This window comes from Alligator sinensis, unplaced genomic scaffold (assembly GCF_000455745.1).
Source record: "Alligator sinensis unplaced genomic scaffold, ASM45574v1 scaffold489_1, whole genome shotgun sequence".
Taxonomy (NCBI): Eukaryota; Metazoa; Chordata; order Crocodylia; family Alligatoridae; genus Alligator; species Alligator sinensis.
In genome coordinates this window covers 2,216,860-2,243,374 of record NW_005841901.1, presented here as the reverse complement: position 1 = coordinate 2,243,374, position 26,515 = coordinate 2,216,860, and the positions used below count along the sequence as shown (strand labels likewise).

At 40.2% G+C, this 26,515-nt stretch overlaps 1 protein-coding gene across 1 annotated transcript in view; it reads right to left on the bottom strand.

Annotated features, from left to right (window-relative positions):
- CRIM1 (cysteine rich transmembrane BMP regulator 1) overlaps positions 1–26,515 on the bottom strand; it is a 359,396-nt gene that overhangs the window by 60,065 nt on the left and 272,816 nt on the right. The window contains exon 9 of the mRNA XM_025197632.1: positions 14,869–15,025. Coding sequence (XP_025053417.1) covers positions 14,869–15,025 — 157 coding nt within the window. The remainder of the gene's footprint in view (positions 1–14,868; positions 15,026–26,515) is intronic.

The window sequence follows — 26,515 nt, the reverse complement described above, 5'->3', positions numbered from 1 at the left end:
TTTACCAGGGACAAACAGCAACGGCACATAGTTGTGGCACATGGCAAGTTGCTCTGGGTGGGGTGGGGAGATGGGGTCCTGGGGGCCTCCTAGGGTTCTGGTGGCAGCGATCTAGAAGCAGGGAGCTTGGCCAGCAGCTGGAGTGTAGCTCTGACCACCCAGGCTCCAGTTTTGGGCAGCATACACTGCCACCATGCGCACCACCTCGCTTTTTCGCCACCAGGATCTCCGTGTGTCAAAATCCTCCACTGCATAGTAATGCCTACATGGGTGGTATGTTCAGTGTGCAGCACCGCAGACAGGTCTGCAGTGTTGCATACTACACACGTGTACTCATCTGGATGCACCCTAAGGGTGAAGAATAGAGGTAAATTTTGGCTGCTAAAAATGTACCAATGGGGAACAGAGAAAAAGCCCTATCCATATCCACTATGCACTCATTTCTCCATGAATATCCCTTTTTCTTTGTGTATCATTCTTTCCCCAATCATTCCTATCAAATGCAATCCTTTCCATTCTAGAAACAATGTACCTCCATCCTCTTCAGTTCTATCAAGCACAAACCTTTCACTGTCAATATAAATGTTTCTAACTACTTCACTTTTGCATTCATACACCACCCTTTGGATTTCTAGGCTCTGCTAACTCAAGCAGTCTGAGGGTGATATTAGTTATGCTTAGACCAGGGGTGGGCAGCGTTTTTGGGTAGAGTGCCAAAAACACCCACAACCTCAACTTGTAAGATGTCGGTGTGCCAGGGGTGGATGGTGGGGGAGCTGCAAAAGGCCTGATCCTTCTTGTGGCTGTGCAGGCCTGGCCCCTTCCCCATGCCAGTTCAGGCAAGGGTTAACTCTGGGCCATGCTACCTAACTTGTATCAGGGTAACTTCAGCTCCACAGAGATAAAATGAGCAATTTACAGTCTTTCATCATTCCAGGATATACCTCTCCCACCCTGTTTCCTACCCTAAAGCAAAAAGTATCCTGGCTCTTAGCCATGTCTCTCCTTGCCAGCCCTCTAGTGGCAAATCAGAGCTGTGCAAACAAGAAAGGGTATTAATTGTTAATGTGCGACTGCTCACAGCATCTTCTAACTTTACCACTGCTTAACAGTCCACAGATTTAATATGGTCTAAGTGTAATGTGTAACTTCACCCTTTTGATTCAAGGAGTTTGTGAAAAGTAATTTTATTTATATTCATACATTCACACTTTCAAGTATCAATGTTTTAAAATCTCTTTTAATATCTATTTTTTTAAATAAAATCTGAGTTTACATGTTGATAGTTCTTTGTGTTTTTCCCATTTTATTGTCCTAAACATATTTTGTACTTGTTTGTTTGGTTGCCTAGTTGACAGCAGAATTTCTGATTTTTCCCAGGGATTTTTTCTTTAAAGAACTTTAATGCTTATATTTATTAGGATGCTCATATTTACTTAAAACTACAGGTGTAGGTGAATTTCACAATTTTATACTTTACAATTTTGGCCTGCATACATCAAATGAACTGAAGATCTAATTACTTTTTGTTTTAACACTAAAGCAAGCTTAGAAGAAACAGTAATTTTATACCAGTCGCTACAATTTTAGTCACAGCTACAGCATCCACATGCTTAAGTTTAAGTGTGACTCATCCCATTGGAATCAATCCAATAGTTACCAAGAAAACTTTACACAGGATATGGACAAATGGCATTTGTAGATGCTTCAAAGGGAAAGGAGATGTACTAATAAAAAGCTCCTGAGCATCAAGTGTATCAGTGTCCCTGTGCTGAAAAAATGGCAGTGGGGTGCTTTGAACTAAAGCTTGTTCAACAAGCTTCAGTTCAAAGCGCCCTGTCACCATTTTTCAGTGAAGAGATGCTGATACGTGTGACGCTGGAGCGCATTAATTTCTGCACTCCAGCGCTGGATTTACAGTGTGTCTGAGCAGCCTGTGTGCATGTGTGTAAGTGCCTTAAGGGACAGATGGTGTAAACCTTGATCCTCTTGGGAAATTCAGAATGCTCGTACAGATTTAATGGCCTTGTGAGGCAGATTTCTCTCCTCAGTGACTTTTTTGGGCAGTTTTGTTTTTCCTTTTTGAGGGAAAAACAGAATTTGGATTTTAGCCACCAAAGCCTGTTCAACACCTTGCATCCATTACTGTTTTTCAAGTTAACTCATTTGCATGAAAAAATACACAAAAAACCATGGGAAATGCTAAAATATATTGCCAAATTAAATGCTTCTTATACATTACCATTTAATACCTCGTATTTCTATTTAATATTCTAAGTACTGGAAATTTAAATCCCTTTCCCTATAGACTATATAAGTTTAACGGGGGCTATTTTAATAGAAATAGATGTACCTCAGCTGTTTTGTCATCTAAATTTCAATAACAAAAATTCCACAAATGTCTTATCTGGTCTTCAAGTTATTTGCCAAATTCTTTTTGAGGCAGTTCCTAGCATTAGATTTGCCAATGTGAATTCTTGTGTAAACCTGATTTGGTTTTCTCTCTGCAAAACTCATGAACATTCCTTTATTATAAGAATCTCAGAGTCTGAAAATATCATTTTCCATACAACTCTTCCAATTTAATATTTGCCCTTTTATTCTGAATGTTGAATTTCCCCAGATAAGCTTCAGTTGGTTTCCTTGGACTTAATACTGAAATGCTTATCAACCCATCCACCTGTATGATTAGGGGCCTGGAGGATAGACCCTATGAGGAGAGGATCCGGGAACTGGGTTTGTTCAGTCTGAGCAAGAGAAGACTGAGAGGTGGCTTGATAGCCACCTACAAGTACGTCAAGGGTGAACACCAATATCTAGGGGAGCAACTCTTCAGAAAGGCACGCCCTGGGAGGATGAGGACCAATGGGCACAAGCTAATTGAGGAAAAATGTAGGTTGGACATAAGGAAAAACTTATTTTTCATAAGGGTATCTAGAACCTGGAACATGTTCCAAACAGAGGTGGTGCAGTCACCATCCTTGGAGGTGTTGAAGAGGAGGCTGGACAAACACCTCCTTGAGCTCATCTGAGCCCAATAACCTCCTGCCCATGGCAAGGGACCGGACTTGATGATCTTACAGATCCCTTCTGGTCCTTTGATTCTAGGATTCTATACCATTTCTGAAGAAAGTATTATTAATAGATTTACTAATTTTAAATGTAGTTCTACTCTGACGAGTGGCTATATTCTCGCTAAAGATACCTGTGCATATTTGGAACCATCTTTAACTTTAGAAACAAATATTTATTTTATTGACTTATATAAGACAACACTTTTAAGACAGTATAGCATAGATTACATGCCTTCTTGTGCTTCATTAAATTATTGTTTCCTAAGGTTCTAGACAGACAAACACTTTTCAAACAAAAGGGTATATAACAAGATATACTTATCAGAGTGGAAGCATGGTTTCAAATATTTTGGTATTTTTAAAAGGCATGTAGGTCCCTAAATAGTTTTCATGAATAGGTTTTATAGTGTAGTCTGAAGTCATTAACTTTCAGTCACGCTTAAATAAAAAAATGATCTGTGCTACATTTAAATAAGTGTGATATAATCACAAGATTGATATCCTTAACTTAACATTTCCTAATGTTAATGCTTTTTTATTGTTGTTTATAATCTAGATATACAATATTGCCAATTCTCATGATTTTTGGCATTTTTCTTAAAAGTCTACGCTTCAGGAATGTGAACTACGTAGCTCTCTCTCTATCTCTCTCTCTCCCATATACAAGGAAGGGAAAAAGAAAGATAGGTAGAGAGAGAGAGAGAGAGAGAGAGAGAGAGAGAGAGAGAGAGAGAGAGAGAGTGTGTGTGTGTGTGTGTGTGTGTGTGTGTGTGTGTGTGTACACACACACTTTTGTCACATTCCCAAAGCATAGACTTTAAGAACAACACCCCAAATCATAAGAGTTGGCAAGACTGGATATATAAATGAAAAACAACTTAGTAATTAAAAATAAATTGGCAGTGGGGGAAGTTTAGGAGGGGGTGGTATTTAGAATGTTTGTAACTTTATTACACATCTAGAAAAACAACAGCGCCATTGCAGCAGTCACTAGACTGAACAGGTAAAGTTGGGTTCCTAGGCAGAAAGAGAGACTATTAAAATATGTATAAATTAAAAAAAAAAACAAATAAAAATGACCACTGTAAAGGAAGCAGTATAAGAAATGCCAATTATAAGCATGGAAATTCAGAGTCTCAACTGGTATAAACAAAAGAATGGATTCAATTTGAATTTCTTTCTGAACGTACAGAGGGGTTGATAAAATCATACGTTTAGAACATACCTGCACTAGTGTGACAACTGTAACTGAAGCCTGAACTGCTCTGTTGAGAGAAAGTAAGATAATGTTTGGATGAGAAAAACTGGAAGCTTTGAGAAGTTGCACAGCAAAATGACTATTTCTTTTTATCAAGAATTTGCCAAACAATTTGCTCTTCACCTGAGTTACCTAATGCTTCTAGCCCAGATTCAGAAAATGACTGAATTGATTTTACCTGCAATAATCTCTCTGAAAATTATTAACATATCACTTGCTAGAAGTATTCAAGAAGTGATGTTTCCATACAATTTTGAATGGGTTAAGACTTCATAACTTCATTAAAAAAACCCTATGAAATGATCTCATAATGAAGCAAAGTTTGCAGATTCAAAGCTCAGTAAATATAATACATATCTTATTTGTATCTTGAGTTAGATGGCAAAGCTTCTCATACAGACAAGTTTCAGATCAGTTCAGTTTAATAGGACAGATTAAGTTCATCTGCACTGAATCTACCAAACAACTTTGCTAATACAATAGTCACTTTACTCTTCTGCTTCCAAAAATATTTTCCACAGTCCAAGAATGAAAGAATTCAAACTCCAAAAAGTGTTAGCAGCAAAAGAGTGAAATTAATTGTGTATGTGTAGAAAGACTGATAGCAATAATATTAAAAAATTAGTATATTTACAGTGATTTAATACAGAAAAGTATAGAATATATTAATCCTTATGGATTCATATATTTCAGATTAATTAATTGACTTTTTAAATAAAAGCCCAGGAGGAAGAGATCTTAGTAAAGCACATATATAACTGAGTAACTGTATAGAAAGGACTTGTTTCAGGACGAAATGTCCTATAATTTGGGTCTTTTCCAGACAATTCTACAGTTGAATTGGTGGGAGTTTGCACGTATGCACTCTGTTTAAAATCAGACCTTGACTTGAGATGCTTGAACAACAAGAATCTCATGCAAATGCCATAGACAAATGACAGTTGTTTATTTATTATTGTATATGTCATGAAGTATAATCTGTTTATATAAATTTAGAGTTAACTTATATTAAACTCATAGTTTTTTTTAAATTATTGATCTACATTGTGTATATTTTGATTACTGATCTATATTGTGTACAGTTATTGATCTATATTGTGTATATTTTATATTTATATTATATGGCATTATAATGTCAGCGAGTGTTTTACTAATCTCTACACTTGTTACAACATGCCTGCCAGAAATCAAGGTGAAAGTTATAAGCCTATTTGAAACAACACAAAACTATCATAATAGTGGCCTTTCATTTGTGCTCTGCTGTTTATAATGGAATCCCTGAAGGAGCAAATTCCAGAGGATGAACTCACGCAATATTTAGCTTTAGAACATAAAGGCAGCTCAGTCTCTCGCATCAGTTAGGATAGTACACAGGGTAAAAGTTGTTCCTAAATCATTCATTTATAAATACAAAAGATTTAAAACAAAGCAACTGGGAGCAAAAGTACAAGTTGGGAGAGAAAGGACTTGTATTAAGATAGATAATTTCTGTGGAGAGACTGAAAGTTAAAAATATTTATTAGCTGAACCACTTTCCATGTATCAACTGTATCTACATTACATATTCTATAAGACTGATTTCAGGGGCCAGAACTTAGCAAAAACTGGAGAAGAATGATTCCATGGATGTGCATGTGAAATGACAAGTACTTGTTCTGTTCCTTGCAATACTTACAGGAAATGAACACAGTGGACATAAAATGTTATTTTGCCTATGAAAACTCCTTGAGGTGCCTCATCTACAAGGAGATGAGTCAGCTCCTTGGAAAAAACAGTCAATTTCCTTATCCTAGTCTTCTGGCTGCCAGACTCCTTTTGGTTTCTTAGAGATGAATGCTGGTCTCCCAAGAGAAGGCTGAGAGGTGATCTTGCGGCTGTCTACAAATTTATTGGAGGGGGGATGGGGGTGACACAGCAAAGAATAGGAGATTCTCTGTTTACCAGGGCACCCCTTGGACTTGCTAGAAATAATGGGCACAAACTGACAGGGAGCAGATTCAGATTAGACATCAGGAAGAACTTCTTTGAAGTAAAGGTTGCAAAAATTTGGAATGAGCTTCTAAGGGAGGTGGTGCTCTCCCCTACCTTGGGGGTCTTTAAGAGGAGACTGGACAAGCACCTAGCTGGGTCATCTGACACCAGCGCTCTTTCCTGCCCGGGGCAGGGGGATGGAGTTGATGATCTGCTGAGGTCCCTTCCGATCCAAATATCTATGAATCTATCGATAAGTTCCTCTATAGTCTTTGAGGTAAATGCTGCACTTTACCTGTCAAAAGGGACACTGCCTGTCTTTTAGGAAAGGGAACGATGCTGTGTCTCATCCCAACCCTCTCTGACCTCACTGAACCTGGAACTATCATTCTACTACCTCTTATTACCATTGGTTCTGATCTTATGTCCTGATCCTCCAATTGGCAAAAGTATGAGTAAACTGTAATGTTCAAGGCACTGGAGAACAGTCCCTGCTTATCTATAACAGAATGCGAGATACATAGAAAAATAATCTGAAAGTTTTTTTCCTAAGGAAAACAAATAATTTAAATTTACTTTCACAGATTATATGATATGTCTTTTCATTAAGTACTTTCCTACTGGAAAAATTCCTTTTTAGAAACTCAGAAGTTCATTTAAGTGCTATGCTCCTAAAAGCAGGGGGAAGAGATCCTAGGGAAGCACATATTTGCCGTAATTTTGTCTCATGACTTTTACCATTTCTGGATTAGCCAATCATGCAGCAGTAAAAATATACAAATATGGACTATACCCTGTACATATTCACCAGGTGCCCTCTTAATGTCCTGTTTTCCAACAACAGCACAATTGTTCTGAGAAAACTGTGTCATTTTTTTCTTTTATACCAAATTTATCAAGATATCAGATCTAGGATGGCCACAATCATTCTAGCAAATAAGCTTTCTTTTAACATTGATGATACAGACTTGATGGAATTTTTGTTCAAGAACAGATTTGATTTTCACCTTTATTTTTTTCTGAACATACCGCACTTGAACATAATTATTTAAAAGGGAAAATTATTGTTTGTCCTAAAATGCTATGTTCACCTCATCTTATAAATGCTGAGGTTCCAAGATTAGAGGTTACTTGGAACAAAAAATTAATATCCATCTTCCTATAGGGAGACCTTCCATAGCAAAAACTGGTAAGTTAAATAATTTGTAACCTTTAAAATTGGTGTTCGCTCTAGCTGGTCTGAGATCTGAGCTACAGGCAACGCCTACTCCAGCCAGTCCAGGGAGGGTGCAGTGTGTGGTGTGGGTTGCAGTGGGATCCATGTGTGGCACAGACTCCGACTGGCCAGAGCAGGTGCTGGATCCAGCATGTGGGGGATCCATGGACCACACTTCTACTCGCTTGACGACCCAGTGCCCACTTTGTCCAGTGTGGGACTGCACTGCATGTGGCACCTGCTTTGGGATCTGCACTGTATGTAACGCCCTCCCTGGTTCGGCTGGAGCAGGTGCCACGTGCGACACAGTCCTTGACTAGTTGAAGCAGGTGCTGGATCCAGTTAAAGCACTCCCACCACCATTATGAAATGCACAGGTTCAATGTCTGTTTGCCAGTCCGGCTCTTGCTGTGTGCTGCCTATAGGTCAATTCAAGACCCAGGGCCAGCACTGGGGCTGGGTAATGTGGCTCAATGGGCTAGATCCATCCCAGAGGCTGCACCTCACACCCCTGCTTTAAAAAAAACAAACATATCTTTGAAATATTTGCTGTTTAAGTGATGTTGAAGAACTGGAACCCTCTCATTCTCATAAGTCTATCTGAGGTACTAAGTTTCTTATAACTATACCTTCTAAAGGACCTCTGAAGGTTTATTAGGTGGTATTTTTTGGTTTAGTGATTCTCAGGTATGGAAAAATAAGGAACCTGGCTGATGGAAATCCTGTGAAATTAAGTCTGTCTCATTCCCTTCCAGCAATATAAACTTTCATTTTTTCTAAGTCAAATTTTGGCTGTACTTCCTGAAAGATTTAAGAAGCTCACAAGGATGTGAGCTTGCAACTTTTTATTCTCTTGGATGATAAACATCAAGAGAGACCCCGATATGATAAAAATGAGTAAATTCATGGGCCCTTTTCCATTCTCTGTGCTAGAAAGAAGTTCCCTAAAAATGCATGATGTGTTAGATTCCTCTAGAAAGCACTGAGCTAAAGAATCCTTTTGCTTCTCATCCTCTTCCTAGGTTACTTCAGGAAGCTGGAAAGATTTGGAGAGGTTACTTAAAGCTGGTACTGATGCCACCTGTATTGTGGCATATTGGATGTGGAATTATTGAAGGTCCCAGGAAATGTGACATACTAGGGATACTTGAGAGATGTACAAAGCATGGAAATGTGTGTAGCTAAAGTACTAGCCCTCTACTTTGTACTTGGGGGCAGGGTTCAATGTTATCTATGAGTCTTGGCTTAGTGCCACAGAGAGATTGTGTCAAGGCTACAACTGTCCTAATGTCTGTATGTACATTTTTTTGATCAAATTTAACTCAAATGCTTCGATGATGAAGGACTTACTTTAGGTCCGGTGTTTAAAAAGACAAAGCTGATTAAGAGAGTCTCAATCCACACCTGGAGCATGTAACAGTAATATTTTTAGTATTACTTCTTTATTTCCATGCCATTCTGTGGCTTGCAATGATATGCTACTTCAGCAGAGGACAATCAAACTTAGTAAGATCACTCCAGGATGTTTTAGTTCAACAAGACATTCTCAAGGATGTGCTACGCTAATGTGCATCTTACAGAATCCTGTAGTGCCACAGGCAGAAATCATTATCACCTATAAGGGATGATGGCTAAGACTTTCTGAACCCCCAGCCTGTTTTTCAGACAAAGATATCAAAACCCTAACAAAGACGACATACCTGATTTGAAACTCAGTCTAACAGAAAGGCATCTCCACCAAACACAAAGTCTGTGAAATATCAAAGACTCAATGGAAATGGATCTCTCAAACATTTGTTTTTAAACCAACATAACAGGAAGAAGCAGTTGAAAGAGTAAGAGGAGAAAGAACTTCACTTCAGGGAGGGAAAAAGAGCTCTCTCAGACTAAAAATGTTTGGAATCAGAATAGCAGCAAGTCAGGAAACCTCCTCTATTATACACAATAAAAAATTTAAAAAGCAGACTGAATAAGTGCTGACTATTATTTTTAGTAACTTGGCATGGTCTATTCATTGCTGAGAGAGGCTGGGTCAAGGAAATTACTGCCAGTCACATGCTGGGAACACAGACCCACGAATGAAATCTACTGCATTTACTTACCATAAGAGAACATTTATTCCTCAAGACCTAAGGGTTCAAATTTTGAAGTTACATAATTATTATATTGAATATGAATTTCTGTTCCTACCTACCCTGTTTTAGTTAAAGTTGTAAAAATACTACCTTCTTTTCCAGTCCCCCAAATTAAAGCTTATGAAACCAAATTGAATGGAGTACAGGAAAAAATCCAGAATGAAATATAACTTTCAATCCAATAATGTACTAATTTGGTGAAAGAGCGGATTTGTTCCCAAATTTATTTTGGTGGAAAAAGGTATTCAGTAACTCTAACAATAACAACAAAACAATGCTAAACTTAGTGTGTGAATATAGAACAAAAAGTAAACATAAGTAAATAATAAGTGTAATACGTGCTATTTCAAAACCAAAACCAAAACAAAATGATAAACATTTCCAGGAGGAATGACACTGTTTTAGATACTACGTAAGACACAAGCTATAATTACTAGTGAAATGAATTGAATTGAAGGTAGTATTATTTATAAAGGAAAGGAAATAGAAAGAAAAGCTAATTTGATTGCCATATATACTCCATAGAAAAGTCAAGAAAGAGAGTCAACTGGAAAAAAAGAGAGTATTTACAATTTGACTGAGGAAGGTAGTTAAATTCATACTTAAGCCTACCTCCTGTTCTCCCACTAAGGGGCTTAAAAGATAATGACCTTATCTTAGCAGTTATCCCACAGTGTAATTTTTACATTAATTACATTGGTACAGTACTGAATTAAAAAGCACTTATGCTTCCAATTTGAGTTCTGCACTGTAAGCAAACTACGTAAAATGCATAAGTAGCTTACACCTTCCTAGCCCTCTGTACGTCTAGCTCACACTTCTATAACCTGGGCATTATGTTTGATCTTTTAATATCGCTGCAATGTTACAAACTTACTACTACTACTACAGGGTAGTTGTTAAAACAAAGTCTAACAACCTTGGGTTCATCCTTTAAATAAAGATATCAAATTTACATTATTATGTAGATTTTATAACTAATTACAAATTCTTAATAAGTGTCAATGACCATATGCTAAAATGGATAATAGTATGTAAACTCTGCAGGTGAAAATGTAAATAAAAAGAAATGTTCATATAATCAGGTCCAAAAGTTTTAGATGCTGAGCATCTTTCCCTGCACTCCTACTGAAGACATTTTCTATGCTACAACAAAGAAAAAGAGCAAACGTTTTACTTTGAATAGCAATGCAACACAACCTGTTGGCTTTCATTCATGGTAATGTTAAGATTTTTTAAAATGTTGATATGCTGTTGGATTATTGTTACATTTGTATATTGGAAATATTAGGATTAAGAGATAAAGAAAAGTGTCAAATATCAGATGTTGAGAATTATTTTACTGCTCCATGAGCGCTTGTGGCACCAGTTGTGGAAACTATGGTTACTCTCTGTAGCATCTTTAATTTAGATGTTCTTATGAAAGCAGAAAAAAATTCTGTTCCTTCATTATCACTACTTACAGTTTCAACTCACTGCTCTACCTTCTCTACCTTTTGAGATGTCCAGTTCACCAATTTCTTTGTTCCTTCTTGATTTTTCCAATCCTCTCTCCTACTGTTTCACTATCAAACTCTTACAGCTACACAGTTCAACCCCTGTACCACCAAAACATTTGCCCTTCTCTCTGACTACCCATTTGCTCTTATGGTTCCCAGTTCTGCTTCTTACAGGGATGTAAATTCCCTTTTGGAGATCCTCTAATAAAAATGCTGTTGTTGTTCTCTTGGATTCAGTACTACTTTACACTTATTCTGTCTAAATGATTGAGACTTCTAACCTCTGTTACCTCTTTTCCATCTTTGAGTTTGTTTCAATCTTCTACCAAAATTCAAGTATCCCTTCAGTGTCTTTGCCCAGTGTCCTGCCAATTGCTTCAAAGACTTAACCAGTACCCCTAGTCAGTAATGCCTGTCCTGCTTTTTTTCCCCTTACATCTTTATGTATTATTCTAATAGTAAAAAATGATAATTCCTTCCCACTAGCAAAGCCATTATGTCTAATACTGAGTTTATTAGAATTCCATACAGGCCTGTGTTTTTCTCCCTTTATCTAATAATACCAAACACATTTTGCCTATCTCTGAATTTTGCAATCTTAATATTATTTTTGTTTTTCTCTTTATCTGATTTTAATGCAGTCTTCCTAAAATCCGATTTTCCTTCCTTTCTCAACTGCTTCCCTCGTATCTACACCCAAGCCTTGTCCTGGAAATTTGTCCCTGCATCTAGTGTAATCTCCTCACTCACTTTTCACTTCCCAGCCCATCAAAAGACAGCTGTCATGAATATATTCACCCTTTGACACTGTTTCTCCCTTGTCAATAGGTGTGGTGATAGGTATCTTGCTCCAGACACAGAGGCATGACACTGAGCCTTGCTCTGGACTCAGGCCAAGGACTGCCATCAGATGACCTAATTGCAAATGGGAATGTGTTTTTTTGGTTGGCAAGTCAAGAATGGCTGGACATGATGACAGGTGCATGATCCCTCTTCTTATGCCATTGGCTACAGAAAATGGAGTGCCCTTGTACATACTACCCAAATGGCACACCTGGCTTGGAATGAAGACCACTACTTGCATCTTTGTAATAGTTTCCCTCTTCTTCAGTATGACAACCCTCACCCTGATTACATCCCTTCTACCCATCCTTTTCCTATATTTTTGGTTAGCTGCAGCTTTTGTCTGTTTCATCCAATCTAGATTTCTTATCTTCTATATTGCTCGTATTTACTTGTAAGTACCTCTCACTTAAATTGTTCTGTTCCATTCCTACTTTCCTTCAAAAATTACTGAAAATTGACTGATCTTTTAAATCAATGAATTAGGGGTTATGCTGGAATGGTATTACTGCACTTCAGTTATGCTGGAATGATTTGGGGGAGGGGGGTCCTTTTAAGTTATATCTGTGGTGTGTAAAACATAAGGATATCCTTTTGAGTATAATTAGAAATCCTCAAAAATAAAATAAATATTATATATCCTGTGAAAGACTTTTTTGGATCTGTATTGTACTACATATGCAACTGCTGTGCCTTTAGAATCCATGTTCCACAGGGCACATATCTGTGTTATATCCAGCACAGTCCACCTTTTGAACAGAGCCATGTACACCGACAAAGCTATCTACATGCTGATGAAGTGGACAGCTGGACTGATGCATTCATATAAATGTAGTACAACTCAGTGTTTGAGTTTGAGGGGAAAAAAGACAGCCCATGGTATAAGCATAAATGGAAGCCGGAGGCTGGTATACACCTGAGCGTTCATCTGACAACACTAACTAGAGTGGCAGTGATCTCTCGTTCATCTGACAACACTAACTAGAGTGGCAGGGATCTGGTCATTAGCACCAGCAATCCCTACAGTTGTAGAAGTTTTGTGGAGTTCTCTGCTGCCACAGTCTGATATAATTTCACCTCCATTTCTCTTAAAGTCTCTGAGTTCTCAAATCTTTGGACCAGTTAGCCTCTTCTATATATTAATTAAAAATTACAGAAGCCATGAAATAGGAAGGAACTATATTATATTGTATATTATCACTAGAGTAGGCACAAGGTGAAAGAACTCGCATCACATTCAACCACAAGGAAACTCAGGAATTGGCCAGACTAAAGAAGTATAAATATACACTACCAAAGTGGTAGTAAACAGGATAAATAATCTTAGAAAGGACAGTATGATGATGATGACAACAACAACAACAACAACAACATCTAAACATCAGTTATTTTGGGTTCAACTTTAAGAAAGAGAGACAATACCATAATACTGCTCCACTCAAAACATTAAATATATGTTGTTATTGTAAAGTGGCACAATCATTCTGGATATCTATTGAGCCTTCATTGAAGGCCACCAAATCAGATGCACAAGACATTTTTACTAGTTTAAGAGGGGAGGGGGAGAATAATTCCGCCTGGAAGTACATATAAGCTGACCCACTGTTTCATATGTCCACTTCTATCCCACACTAAAAATTAAGCTAAACCACAATAATTTACCCCTAAATGAAACGGGTAGTAACTTAATGTGGTTTAGCTCCCACTTAACATGCAAAAGACAAAGCAGTTACAGTGGATCAATCTGAAATGTGATAAGTCCCTCCCCCTTTTAAATCAGTAAAGTTGGGGTGTTTTTGTCTATATCCTATGAATTGGTACTGAAGAAATTGCTATGTACCAAAGAATTTGCTTTAGGATCCTCTCTCTGCTATACTTATGTATTCAAAAAAAACCCAACCAACCGAACAAAAAAAACACAAACCGAAAAAAAGAAGTCTATCCAGTATCATTGGGCACCTACACACATGCAGCGAGGCTGCTCTATCATAGCACATTGGAGGAGACTCAGTTACTCAAGTCTGCTTTAGCGTCACATGCATCAGTGTCCCTTTGCTGAAAAATGGTGGTGGGAGCATTTTAACTAAAGTTTGTTCAATGAGCTTTAGTTAAAGCACCCCGCCACCATTTTTCAGTGAGGGGACGTTGATACATACGATGCTCCAGGGGCTTTAGGGGCTTTACATGTGATGCTCCAGGTCTTGGAGACGTTCTAATTAAAGTGCCTTCCCCCGACTCCTGGAGCATGTGTATAAACGCCCACTGCTTTTTAAGGAAGAGGGAAACTTATAATATTATAAGTCTTGATGCCATTTAGAAAAACTTGCCTCTGCCAAAAGGCAGTGAGGCTTTTCTTAAGTATTAGGAAGTAACTGGCAGAAAGATTATTGTCATGTCGTAATAAAAAGATCCGTTCAAAATACTACAGGATCAACTGAACAAAAGAAATGGATTATAAGATGAAGGGATATCAAGAGCTTTAAGTGGAAAAAGAGTTTTAAAAGCTACATGAAAAGTAGGTTTTTTGCAGATTTTTAAACTCACTATTAAAACAGCTTTAAATTACTTTTCATGTAACTTCTATGTTACATGACTCTTCTATGATTGTAACTTTGGTAGTCATTATTTCAATTATTTAAATTTTCTTGTAACCTGGAGATCAAAATGCATTTTCATGACTTCACCGCTAATGTCTGAGTCTGTTTAAGGAGTACTTTACACCTGTATCAGAGCTGTACATCCCTCTCCCCCCAACCTGTTCTATGACTGACACATAAAATAAACATACATAAATAAATATGAATGGGCTTTGCATATTTTCAAATATGCACATGGTTTGTGATAAATATGCTTTCATAATAAGAATACGTACAAGTATCCAAATGGACAGTACTTGTCACATACTATTGGTTTGCATTTCTTAGGCCGTGGGCGGCACTGACAGATCTCACAGTTGTGGGCATCAGTCTGGAAACCGAAGGAACAATCCAAGGAACAACCTGATATGAGGCCAGTACACAGCTCCTCTCCTGTGAAGAACACATGCAGCTTAGCACAACATGAAAACTTTTGTTCATATCAGAAAAAGGCATCTGTAAGCAGAATCAACCTTGTACGCTGTAATACATTACTAGTAAGACTGCTCATCCTAACCTTCTGACCACCCTAATTTAAAAAAAATGCTAAAGAGCTCTACAGTACTGACTCCAAATATACTGTTGAATACTATAATGCATGCTTGCTTTTTTAAACATATTTCTAAACCAAAACTTGGGAGTACCATCTTATATTTAAGAAGTTTCCAGAGATAGAAGATTCCATGGGAGTCCAACATTCAGAAGTCATGCAGTCATACTAAATTAATTATAATAAAATTTTGTAATACCAGGTACTTTCATTTCAGCTATGTTTACTCAAAACAAATTGCAGGACCATTATTTATTATGAGTCCCAGTTTGTTACTTACACTATTCACAAATGTGCACAAACATTCATTTCTAGAAATGATTCTGGGAAGGGTAGCAGTACAGACATGTAGAGTGCAAACACCCCCTCTTCCCTGCTCCTTGCATCTTCCTGAGACCAGGTGATCCTGGTCTGCGTAAAGTGCAGGCTGCTCCCATCCTTCCATTCCCAGAAGGATTGGAGCAATGAGGCAAAGCTCTCTGCTTGCCTCTCACTTGGGAGAGAAGCAGGCAGGGGGCTTGCCCCTCTGGGAATTCTGGAGTGAGAGGTAGGCAGGAGCTAATTCTACTCCCTGCACTTAGCTCCCATTGCCCATAAGCAGGATGGCACAGGGCAGGGGGGGGACAAAACACCCTGTCCACTTCTCACTCTGGGGACCCTGGTGTGTGAGGAACAGAGAGAAGCTGGTGGCTGCTCCTCCCTCTTCCTTCTAGGAGTAAGAACAGTTCTCCCCCGTGACTTCTCCAGACCAGGGTGACCCTGGTCTTTGGAGGGCACAGGAGTCTTCTCCTGTGGTTCTATTCCTCTTGGTTCCCAGGAGTTAAGCAGCAGGAAAATGTGCAGACATTCGTTCTTCCAGGAGAAAAACTCTGCTGTAAATGACTTTATCTGTCTACAGTCAGGTTATTTTTTCTCTTGGAAAGGCCATTTTTGTTCTGGGAGAAAAAGCTGGAATGTATGCTGGTGGTTTCTACCAGGAGACTGGCAAATCTCCCAGTAAAAATAGGATGTCTGTATACAGCCACTGCTACCAATTCAGAGATTAAGCTCTCCCCATTAAAAGCATATTGCCACAATGTACAAGGAGGTGACCTAATTTTACACCTGCTAGATTAAGTCAAGGAAAGAGCTTGAGGCCAGAGGCCATTGACATGCTTAGTAATACCCTGGTGGCAACAATATAAAGAAAATGATTGACAGGAGAAACCTTGGTAATTTTACTAGAGTGAACATAACATGACTATTATGAAGCTTTACACGCAGTGAAGCTTTATTATTTTGAAAACAGCAAAGTGAATCTATAAAGCATTAACATACTTTAAGACACTGCCAAAACTTCAGCTATATAGATGACAAGTGCCTGTTTGTTTCTTTTCTATCTTATATTTTAAAGCATAATTCTATAGCAGAATACACATTAATAAGGTATATGTTAACACCTGAAGTACAGAATAATAATGAAAGGTTAAATTCATTTATTGGTTATGGAGGTATGAGAAACTAGTTGAGCAAAACCAGACTTTTGACAATTTGGAGTTTAAAAAAAGTAGGAGGAGTAAGTGAGTAACAGTACAGAAGCCAAAGGAAAATCAATACAGAGAAGTCAAGGATATAAAGAAAAAGATAGGAAAATAAGAATCATCAAGAGAAGAATGAAATGGATAGGACTGCAAGACCTCTATATACTTCTTCTTTACCAGAAGAATGCACTGCTTCTTCTGGTAAAGTATGCGGGGGTGGGTTGTTTGTTTTTTAATGTCTGAAAGCTGCCCCCATGAATCAGAGTCTAAGCCTGAAACCACTTATAGGGAAATGAGTCAGGCTAGGGTAAGCCTGGAGAATCTGAACTTCTTGATGAAAAAATATGGTTTTAAAATAACCACATTTAGGTTTGGATTTTAAACTAACCATGGTTTGGGGGACAGAATTTTTCCGTATTCCTTTGGATCAAAAAGTATCTGAAATAAAATCATTTCCCTTGAAATGCAAAAAGAACTTCTAGTGTGGCACCCAAATGTAGTTGGAAAGCCTGGTGAAAGTCTCATCTTAGCAACTTTTTCAATGATCCACAATGAAGGGTAAAAAAGAGGGGCTGGAAAAGGGGCAGTGTTAAATTGGTCATGTTGGATGATCTGCTCAGTCTCTCCCTTGACAGAGAACCCCAGGTAGCTAAGGAACTTTAGAGATAATTTGCAAATGAAGGATGGACATCTGGTAGGTTTAAAGTTGGCTTGAGGTTCTTATGTATTCTGTAAAACTTGAGGCCAAGATGTTGGTGTAAGGGAAGAAGATAAAGCCAGAATCTCTAACTTGCGGTTTATAGGGTTTGTCTCTCCTGATAGCAGGCAATGCTACTTTCTTTGAAATGAATAAAATTGAGGCTGAACATAGGTACTTTACCTCTGAAACTGGAATATCAATCTTACAAATTTCTTCTGGCAGGGGTTGAAAATTCTCCAGAAATTGCAGAATAGAATTTTTTGCTGGCTTCAAGTTTACTGGTGAACACAAAATATTAGAAACTGGATGTGTAGTTTTCTTCGAGATTACTGAGGGGACGCTTTAAGGTAAATGCTATCCTTGCTATCAGTTAAAATAGAGCACATCTGGAGAAGAAGATCATGATACACCCAGCAAAGTTCAAATATTCACTTCTGTATCTATGTCTAAAAGTTCCACAGATTTTTTTTCTTGTTCTTTTTCAGATAATGTGTTTGGGACACATAAGGAAGGTAGTCTCCTTAATATCAGTGAGAGTGGCAGATTTGGATGGGATGTTTCCACTACAGAACACTTGTCTTAAAAATTAGCTGGAGGTGGTTTCCTTCCTGGCTTGCTTTCTCCATCTCTTTGAATTATTGAGAATGCTATCAAGAATGCCATTATGGTCACATTGCCCTAGGAAGTATCTCACTGTCCTTTCAATAGCCATGCAGAATTTTCTTCATTATAGCTGGGTGATGCAGGTGATCTTGTCATCTGAAAGACTGGAAGGAAAGAGCTTGACCTAAAAAAACACCTGAATAATGTTCTTTAGCTTTTTTGATTCATTTCCTGTGAGAGCATAGCAAGAAACAGTGTTAATGTTGGTCATGATCTGATTCCAGATATGAATGTGGATCTGAAGAGGTTTCCAAAGGTAACTGCAATCAATTTGATAAATGAAGAATCAAAAAGGTTGAGACAGCAGGAGTCCTGAAAGAGGGTGCCCATATATCTGGGGATATACAAGTAGCTATATATAAGGCTTAACCTTACAGCTTTTTATTTGTTCTTTGGAGGAGAAAGAAGAACGTGTCCTACAGCCGTATGCCTCTTTCCTCCATCTTTAAAGACAATAGAAGGTAACAGATCTTATGCAGCCTAAAGGGCTCCATTAATCAAAGATAATTTCAATTGAGGGTGCTATTCTACAGTAGGGGTTGGCAGTGAGCCTTGAGTGGGTACTTCTGACCCCGGCTGCTCATGCAAATCCCCCCCCTCCCCATGAACCCCCCCCCCCCCCATCACTGCATGTGCAAATCTCCCCTACCCTCCAGTATACAGGCTTCACACACTGGATCTAACCCATAGGCCACAGGAGACCACAGGCCATATAGAACCCCTGCTCAATAACACAGTATAGCATAGTCACCAATGAACCCATCAGTCTAGCAAGAACTAGAGATCTCAAAAAAGTATCAGGTTCTTTATCAGGCTATCACTGATGAATTCAGCACTGACTGTATAGGCATCCTGCCTTAGATCCAGAGAAGGGTTCTCAGCCTCAATGATCACCCCGTTCTGAGGTCTCTCACTTCTGAGGCTGGAACATTATATAACTACAGTTCAGTGCACTGAACTGGAAACAGAACCCTTGCAGTCATGTCCTTGAGATTTCTTAAATAACAGCCAAAATACATTGGACCAAGCACTTATGTTGAGTTAGATGTGATTTCTGTAGTCTTAGAAACTGGTACCTTTGGTTTGGCTACAGTCAAGGAAGTTAACACGTGGAGTGACATGTTGACAGACTTTAACCTCTTCAGAACTCATAGGTGGATGTGGTCTACAAGTATTTATAGACCACTATGTTCTGGAGAGACTAATGCTTCCTGTGTCAGCAGAACTTGAAAGCAATTCCAATTGCTTTCTAGCCCTCAGGATGAAGGTATTGTACATGGAGCAATGAGAAGTCCTGTAACCTCTGCCAAGCAAGAAGACTGGTGATTGGACAAAAAATCTTGAACCCCAATTCCTCTTAAATTAGAGCCAGGGTATTAACATCATTAGCCTAAAGAAAAGAAGGAAAAAATAAAGATAAACTAACACACCTGAGGCACTGATGCTGGAATGATCTATGCCTGATCCACCCACTATTTCAGTAAGAAAGAACTGGGGGAGGGGGCAGCTAACATAGCTCTTTACCATCTTAGAATGGTATTAACTTGGCTTGATTTAGTTTAACAAATATGTAAACATGGAAACTTGTATGGTTTGGACATTTCCTTCCCAGTCATAACATTTCTGAATTGGAGGAATCTCCAGAATAAAAAAGAAGCAACTCTGTGATCCACTTGGCAGTAGTATGCACTTTGGTTAGTCTATAAGGTGCAAATCTACCCTGCCTTCTACCTGACTTCAGACTAATATGGCTAACTACTTCTCAGTAGAGTATAGAACCATTCATATAGTCCACACAGAACTGATGCCAAAACTAGAACACTATTTCTAAGTGAAAGTTCACTCAGAGAATGATAATTTATTTTAATAAGAAACAAAGATTCCAGAACTTTGGAGACACTGGAATGGTGAATATGTATCACTCAAGCTATTAACCCTAAAATATGTGTAATACTCCTCTCACAGGCTGCAAGTTGTCTGTAATTTCCTGGATAAAGTATGATGGCTAAACAGAACAGTCATCAGAATCCTATGTGGATTTCTTGAGTCTTAAGTCCTCTCTGTTAACTGACTTGACTATTCACTTTTTTACCTGCTGTAAGCAGCAACAGCTGAATTAACTGAGTTAGCAAGCTCTTCGATACAGGAGATGATATTACCAAAGGCTTTCTGTACTAACTCCATACACTGGAAGGGAGGAATGTCTGTCCTGACATGGAGGATAAAAAAAATAATAAAATTGGGTGGGAGACAGAGGCTGGAAAGTACAAATGAGAAAAGGAAATGAAAAAATGGAACATGCAGTTAAAAAAAAAAGAAACAGAGAGATGTAAGAAGATAGCCAGTAAAACAAAACAAAACAAAACAAAACAAAACAATCCCACCCACAACAGACCAAAAAACAAAAAGGAAAGGACAGACCAAGAAAATATTACGGTTACCTACCAATAGTTCTTAATCATTTATTTAGGGATTTTGCTGAAACCTATGGTTTAAGGATGACTTGAAGATGTTTATTTTAAACATGACTTTTTATTCATCTGTTCACATTTTACAGTGTGTGGAAAAGTGGATAAAGTAATTCTTCCTTTAGGAATGGTCTTCACTGAACTCAATACGTTTGACTTGCTTTCTTTAGATTAATTTTGATTAGTTGACTGGACCACTTTCAGACAATAGTGTTAGACTAGCGCTTGACATCCTAACTCAGCAAATACTATTGGAAAAATCTATTATATTTCTTCACAGCGTCATCAGTGTGTATAATACAGGCTTGTTCAACATGCGGCCCGCCAAGGCATTTTCTGTGGCCTGCAGTGCTGTGACGGGAAACAAAAGTAAACACAGTTTACTTTCATTCCTGCCCCTTGTCCCTCCCCCAGCCCCTCAGCAGCTTCCTAATGGCTGCTGAAGGGCTGGGGAAGGGACAAGGTTCCCACACTTACTGCGTCAGCTTGACATTGCCGACGCGGTGCGTGTGGGAAGAGGAGTACCTGTGTGCCGCTCAGGATGGGATGAGCCCAGCCAAAGCAGCAGGGACTCAGCTGCACTTTCCCCTCCCTGCGCTGGTCAGTCCTGAGTGGCACACGGCTCCGCCGCCGCCTCTGCTGGCTGGTGCCAACCCGGGCAGGTCTGTCCCATCGGGAGCAGCATGCAGCTGAAGCTGGATTCCCACGTGCTGCTGGGGATGGGAGGAGCCTGGCCAGGTCAGCTCCAGCCCAGATTGCCCCCAGCCAGCAGAAGTGGCGGCAGAGCCATTGTGCCACTCGGGACTGACTGGTGCAGGCAGGGGAAAATGCAGCAGAGCCCCTGCTGCTCCAGCCGGGCTGGTCCTGATCCGAGCGGCACACGGCTCCGCCGCCACTTCTGCTGGCTGGTGCAGACCCGGCTGGGCTCCTCCCGTCCCCAGCAGCAGGTGGGGAGCTGGCTTCAGCTGCATGCTGCTCCGGATGGCACGGACCCGGCCGGGTCAGCACCAGCCAGGAAAAGCGGCATGCAGATGAAACCGCCCTTCCACGGTCCTCACCACGTTTCCCGCCGTGCTGCCCCTGCTGGGCTCTGGGATCCCCCAGCAGGTCGGGGCCCGCCCCCGCCCCGGCAAGGTTTCTCACAGCTCTGTGCCCGGTGTGGGGCAGCTGTGGGGCCGGGCTGTGGAAGAGCTGGCATGGTCAGGCGTGGAGCAGAAGCCCGTGGCCCCGGGGATGTGCTGCTCACGCAGTGTCAGTTCAGCGTCAAGAGGTACCCTAGCCCCTCGGGCCAAATCCTGCTCCGTTTACAGGCGCAGGGCCTGACCGCCTCTGCGGGCCCTTGCACAGACTCCGGGCTCCATGTGCGTGGCTACGCTTCCCTTCTGCGCCAGCCCCGGCAGATCCTCCTTGCCTCCCTGTGCCGGAATGCCCAGGCATTTGCGTGGTGCCAGGTGCGGCCCTGAAACTTTAGCTAAAGGAAAACTACGGCTAGCCATGGTTTGGCGGGGGAGGAGGGGGCTCCCCAATAGTCTCTAGCAGTGAGAAAGCTTCTTCAGGGGGCAGAGGCCCATCAGACCCTGTGGCCCCTCCTTGACATTGGAGGTATGTAGCAAAGGGGAGAAGAGTTTCTGGCAGGAAAGGTGGTGGAGTGAAATAGATGTTTCCCTGGAAGGATCTGATCTATGTTGTTGGGTAAAATTATTGAATTGTAGTGGGATGCCTTTCCTCCACTGGGGATGCTCAGACATTGCACAGCCAGAAATAACGCTAATGTCTTCACTGGGACTCTAAAGCACAGGGCAACTGGACTGATGGACGGTGACATGAATGGCTCTGTGATGCTTGCACATTATCTGAGAATTCCAGCTTACTTGCTGAGATCCAGGAAATGAGTCATTTAGAGGGAGAGTTTTGAACTGGTTAGGCCCATTTCATTGTCACTTCCTGCAACTTCATTGGTGTCAAAGGTCACGTGACATCACTTCCTGATGTGATACCACTTCCTGTGAGGTCTTTGAATATGGCTCGCCGGCCCACTGGGTGATAAAAAGTTTGTGATCCGGCCCCACATTCAAAAAGGTTGGACACCCCTGGTATAATACAGTACCTTACAAACAAGAAAACATCCAGGCACAAGAAAATTATAAACTAAAATGCATTATAGAACAAATATTATGACATGCATGTAAGATCCATTCACAAGGCTGTGAAATTTTTCTTTGTTAATAATTTTACTAATGAGTTATTACTGAAGGCTTTTTGTATGGCAAGTGTTGATTTGATATTACCATTAATGAATTACTCAATAGATTTTTATACTTTTTGGTTCTTTTAAGACATTTATTAGATTAATAATGCCAACGTACTTAAAACTGCTGTTCATATGAATTCATAAAACATGCTTTATCAAAAATACTAGACTGGAGATAAATGAGGATCAGCTTTGGCAAACTGCCAGGAGAAGTAAGCTTCATAGTGAAGGACTTTTGTACTAAAAATGCACATCCAAAGAGTCTTGTTTGATGATCAGTCACCATAGCTGTGCATAGAACCCTTAATGCTGGATTGGACACCATCTTGTATAGTCTACATGGGAACCAGTACCAACTGGATGTAGGTAGAAATTCATACAACTTGCAGAATTCAGATGTGATATGTTCACTCCAAGCTTGAACAAGGAGTTGAGCAAGCACCTTCTGAATAAGTCAAAACTTTGAAGAGTCTTCAAATTAATAACCAAGCAGAGCACACAGCAGTGAGCCAGACAGGAACATTACAACAATGTAAATAACTACTTTCACTTACCTTTTGCAGGAAAAAAAATAGTACCTTTGGGAATCACGGGTCACGTCTACATAATATGCTACTGCACAGTTGTTACTGAGCATTTATTTAGTACTTGTATAAACAAGTACTGGGCAGTAACCCCAGGTACTGTGAAGTAGCACTGGCGAACAGCTTTTTTGTGATGCTTCTGTGGAATAGCCTAATACTACTGCACAGTAGTGTCGCATCAGTTTTTGCTATGTGAAGCTACTGCACAGTAGTATTAGGCTACTGTTCAGTTAGCGTCTCGTGTAGATGTGCCCAGAGTGATTGAGACTTCAAAAATGTCAAGTCTTTTCTACTTCTCCTAACAGAGAAAGCAGTAACAACCACTGCTTTTTTCTTAAGTTGCTTCCCATATCAAGCAAATATCTCTCTGAGATTTTCAGATTCAGCCTACACAGTTCAGAACAGACACTGCAAGCAAGAAAAACAAAACCTTAGGAAATGTGCAACTTGTGAAAACAAGAAAATGTGAAAGCATGAAAATGTGAAAAGCGAAAATGTGAAACGTGAAACTGTTTCCTTAGGAAAAAACCTTAAGAAATAAAGAAAATGTGTCAGACGTAAGAATACAAACATGTAGCTCAAAATGCTTAACTGCCTGTAACAGTAACACAAATTGCAGACAGCAGGGATGTCAAAATGGAAAAACTCTTAGATCCTGTTTAAGAGACTTTTGAGATGAATGAAGAGCCACACATTTCCTCTTAGAGATGAAAGTAATTAAGTTCAATCCTGACCATTCCTATAGTTTTCTTTATGGATATCATTAAAAAGGGTGAATTATAGCTAATGTTGCTGACAGACATAACAAAACTAGAGTGCCAGGTTGCACTCACAAGGTTAATTCAGAAGAAGAACAAGTCTACAAGAAAAAAAAATGTAATCTTTGTGGTGTGAAACATTACATAATAATGTCCATCATATAGTAAAGGGTGTGTAAAAAGCACAAGGAGAATGCTGAGGAGATCTTTTTAAAGCATACTTAATATTTTATGCCCAGGGAAGATAATGACATAGCTGTGAAATTTAACTGTGACAATGGATACAATAAGAAGCACAAGTACTTTGAAGCATGAAACAATGAAGACTACAAGGCACATTTAGAAATGGCTAATATCCTATGTAGGAGCTATAGCATATGAAGATTTAGGAAAACGCTAAGGCAACAGCAAAGCTCATCAAGAAAAAGGTTCTAATGATAACCTATAACCATGAGCTGATTGAGATGCAGGTAACAGACAAAGGATGGTACTGCATAATGGTAAATAAGGAAGCCATTTTTTAAAGAAGAATTCACAGTTAATATTTGCTGGGAGACTAGACCTGTGAAAAACTGGGGTTGATGAGATTTTTTTTAGAACAGCAAAATAACATGATGCAAAATCTAAACAAACTAGAGAAGCAGCAAGTAGAGTTTGGAAAAACAACAGCCTGGCATATTAATGGGATAAATACACTATTCAATTGAAAAGAAGTGATTCATTTGGTAATGTGTAGTAGGGCTGTGCGAAGCTTCGGTCCCAGCTTCGGCAGGGGTTCGGCCCGATTCAGTGGCCAAATCTCTGAATCCAAATTGAATCAGGAGACCCTTTAATCTCTCCAAATAGAATCAAAGAGATTCGGCCATAGACACAGCTTTAAAAGTTTTTCTACATACCTCAAGGTAGCAGGCGGCTCGTGAATGCTGCAGTGTTGGGGCGGACAGAGGGTCCCGCAGGAGCATGGGGGGATTCCTGGCGCTGCGCACTTGGCAGCAGACCTGGAAGTGGACCAGAAACACTTCCCGGTCCGCTTACGGGTCCGCTGGGGACCACGCTGGGGGGCTCCCCTGCTCCCCTCCCGGCTCGGCAACTAGTGCCTTCTGGGTCTGCGGGGGGCATCCGGGGTCCCCCCATGACTGATCGCTGAGTCGGGGGGACGAAGGGGGATCCCCTATCACACTCCCCAGTGGACCAAGAAGTGGATCGGAACTACTTCTGGTCCATTTCCAGGTTCTCTGCCAAGCATGTGGGGGGCCCCTCCGCGCTCTTGTGGGACACTCCATCCACCCCAGCATTGCAGTGTTCACAAGCCGCACCTGGTACTTTGAGGTATGTAGAAAAAACATTTAAAGCTGTGTGTATGGCCACATCGATGATTCTCTGAATCAGCATCGAATCTTCAGATTCTGATTCAGCTGGATTGAATCAGGGACAGTGATCCAAATCAACCAATCAAATCACTGTCCCCAATTCGGGCCAAATCTGAATCTAAATTGAATACGGCCCATTTCACACACCCCTAATGCATAGCCAAAGCAGAATGCAAGTGGCCTTCAGACAAGTGTTAAGGGAAATATAATTGTGGTAAAGGTAAACAAACTAATACCGTAGCCAAAGGTATACAAACTGCCTGAAATCAACAGCATGTGTAGGACATTGAGAGGGTCCAGAGGAGGGCCACTCACATGATCAGGGGGCAGCAGGGCAGTCCCTACGAGGAGAGGCTATGAGACCAGAACCTGTTCAGCCTCCACAAAAGAAGGCTGAGAGGGGATCTGGTGGCCATCTATAAAACTGGCCAATGGAGACCAGCAGGCAATGGGAGAGCCCCTGTTCCCCTGAGCACTACTGGGAGTAACAAGGAATAATGTCCACAAGTTGATGGAGAGTAGATTCAGGCTAGACATCAGGAGGCACTACTTCACAGTCAGGGCGGCTAGGATCTGGAACCAACTTCCAAGGGAAGTGGTGCTCGCTCCTACCCTGAGGGTCTTTAAAAGGAGGCTAGATAGACACCTTGCCAGGGTCCTTTGACCCCAGCATTCTTTCCTGCCCATGGCAGGGGGTTGGACTTGATGATCTGCTCAGGTCCCTTGCGACCCTACCTACTATGAAACTATGAGACACTAGGAATACATATGGATATTAAAGACTGGAATTAGAAAACTGTATTTACCTGAATCCAAGGCAACTTTGAATTTAAAATGACTCCCCAATAATTAAATTCTATTAATGGAAAATTTCCCTGCTACAGCATGTAAAACTGTCCCTTGCCCCCTGTGCCTACTCCCCTTCCAAGTGCCATCTCTGCCACTTTCCCCCTGCCCCTACCATGTGCCACCCTGTGTCTGCCCCCCTGCCATCTGTCCCTGGTACCTGTCTCCTGATG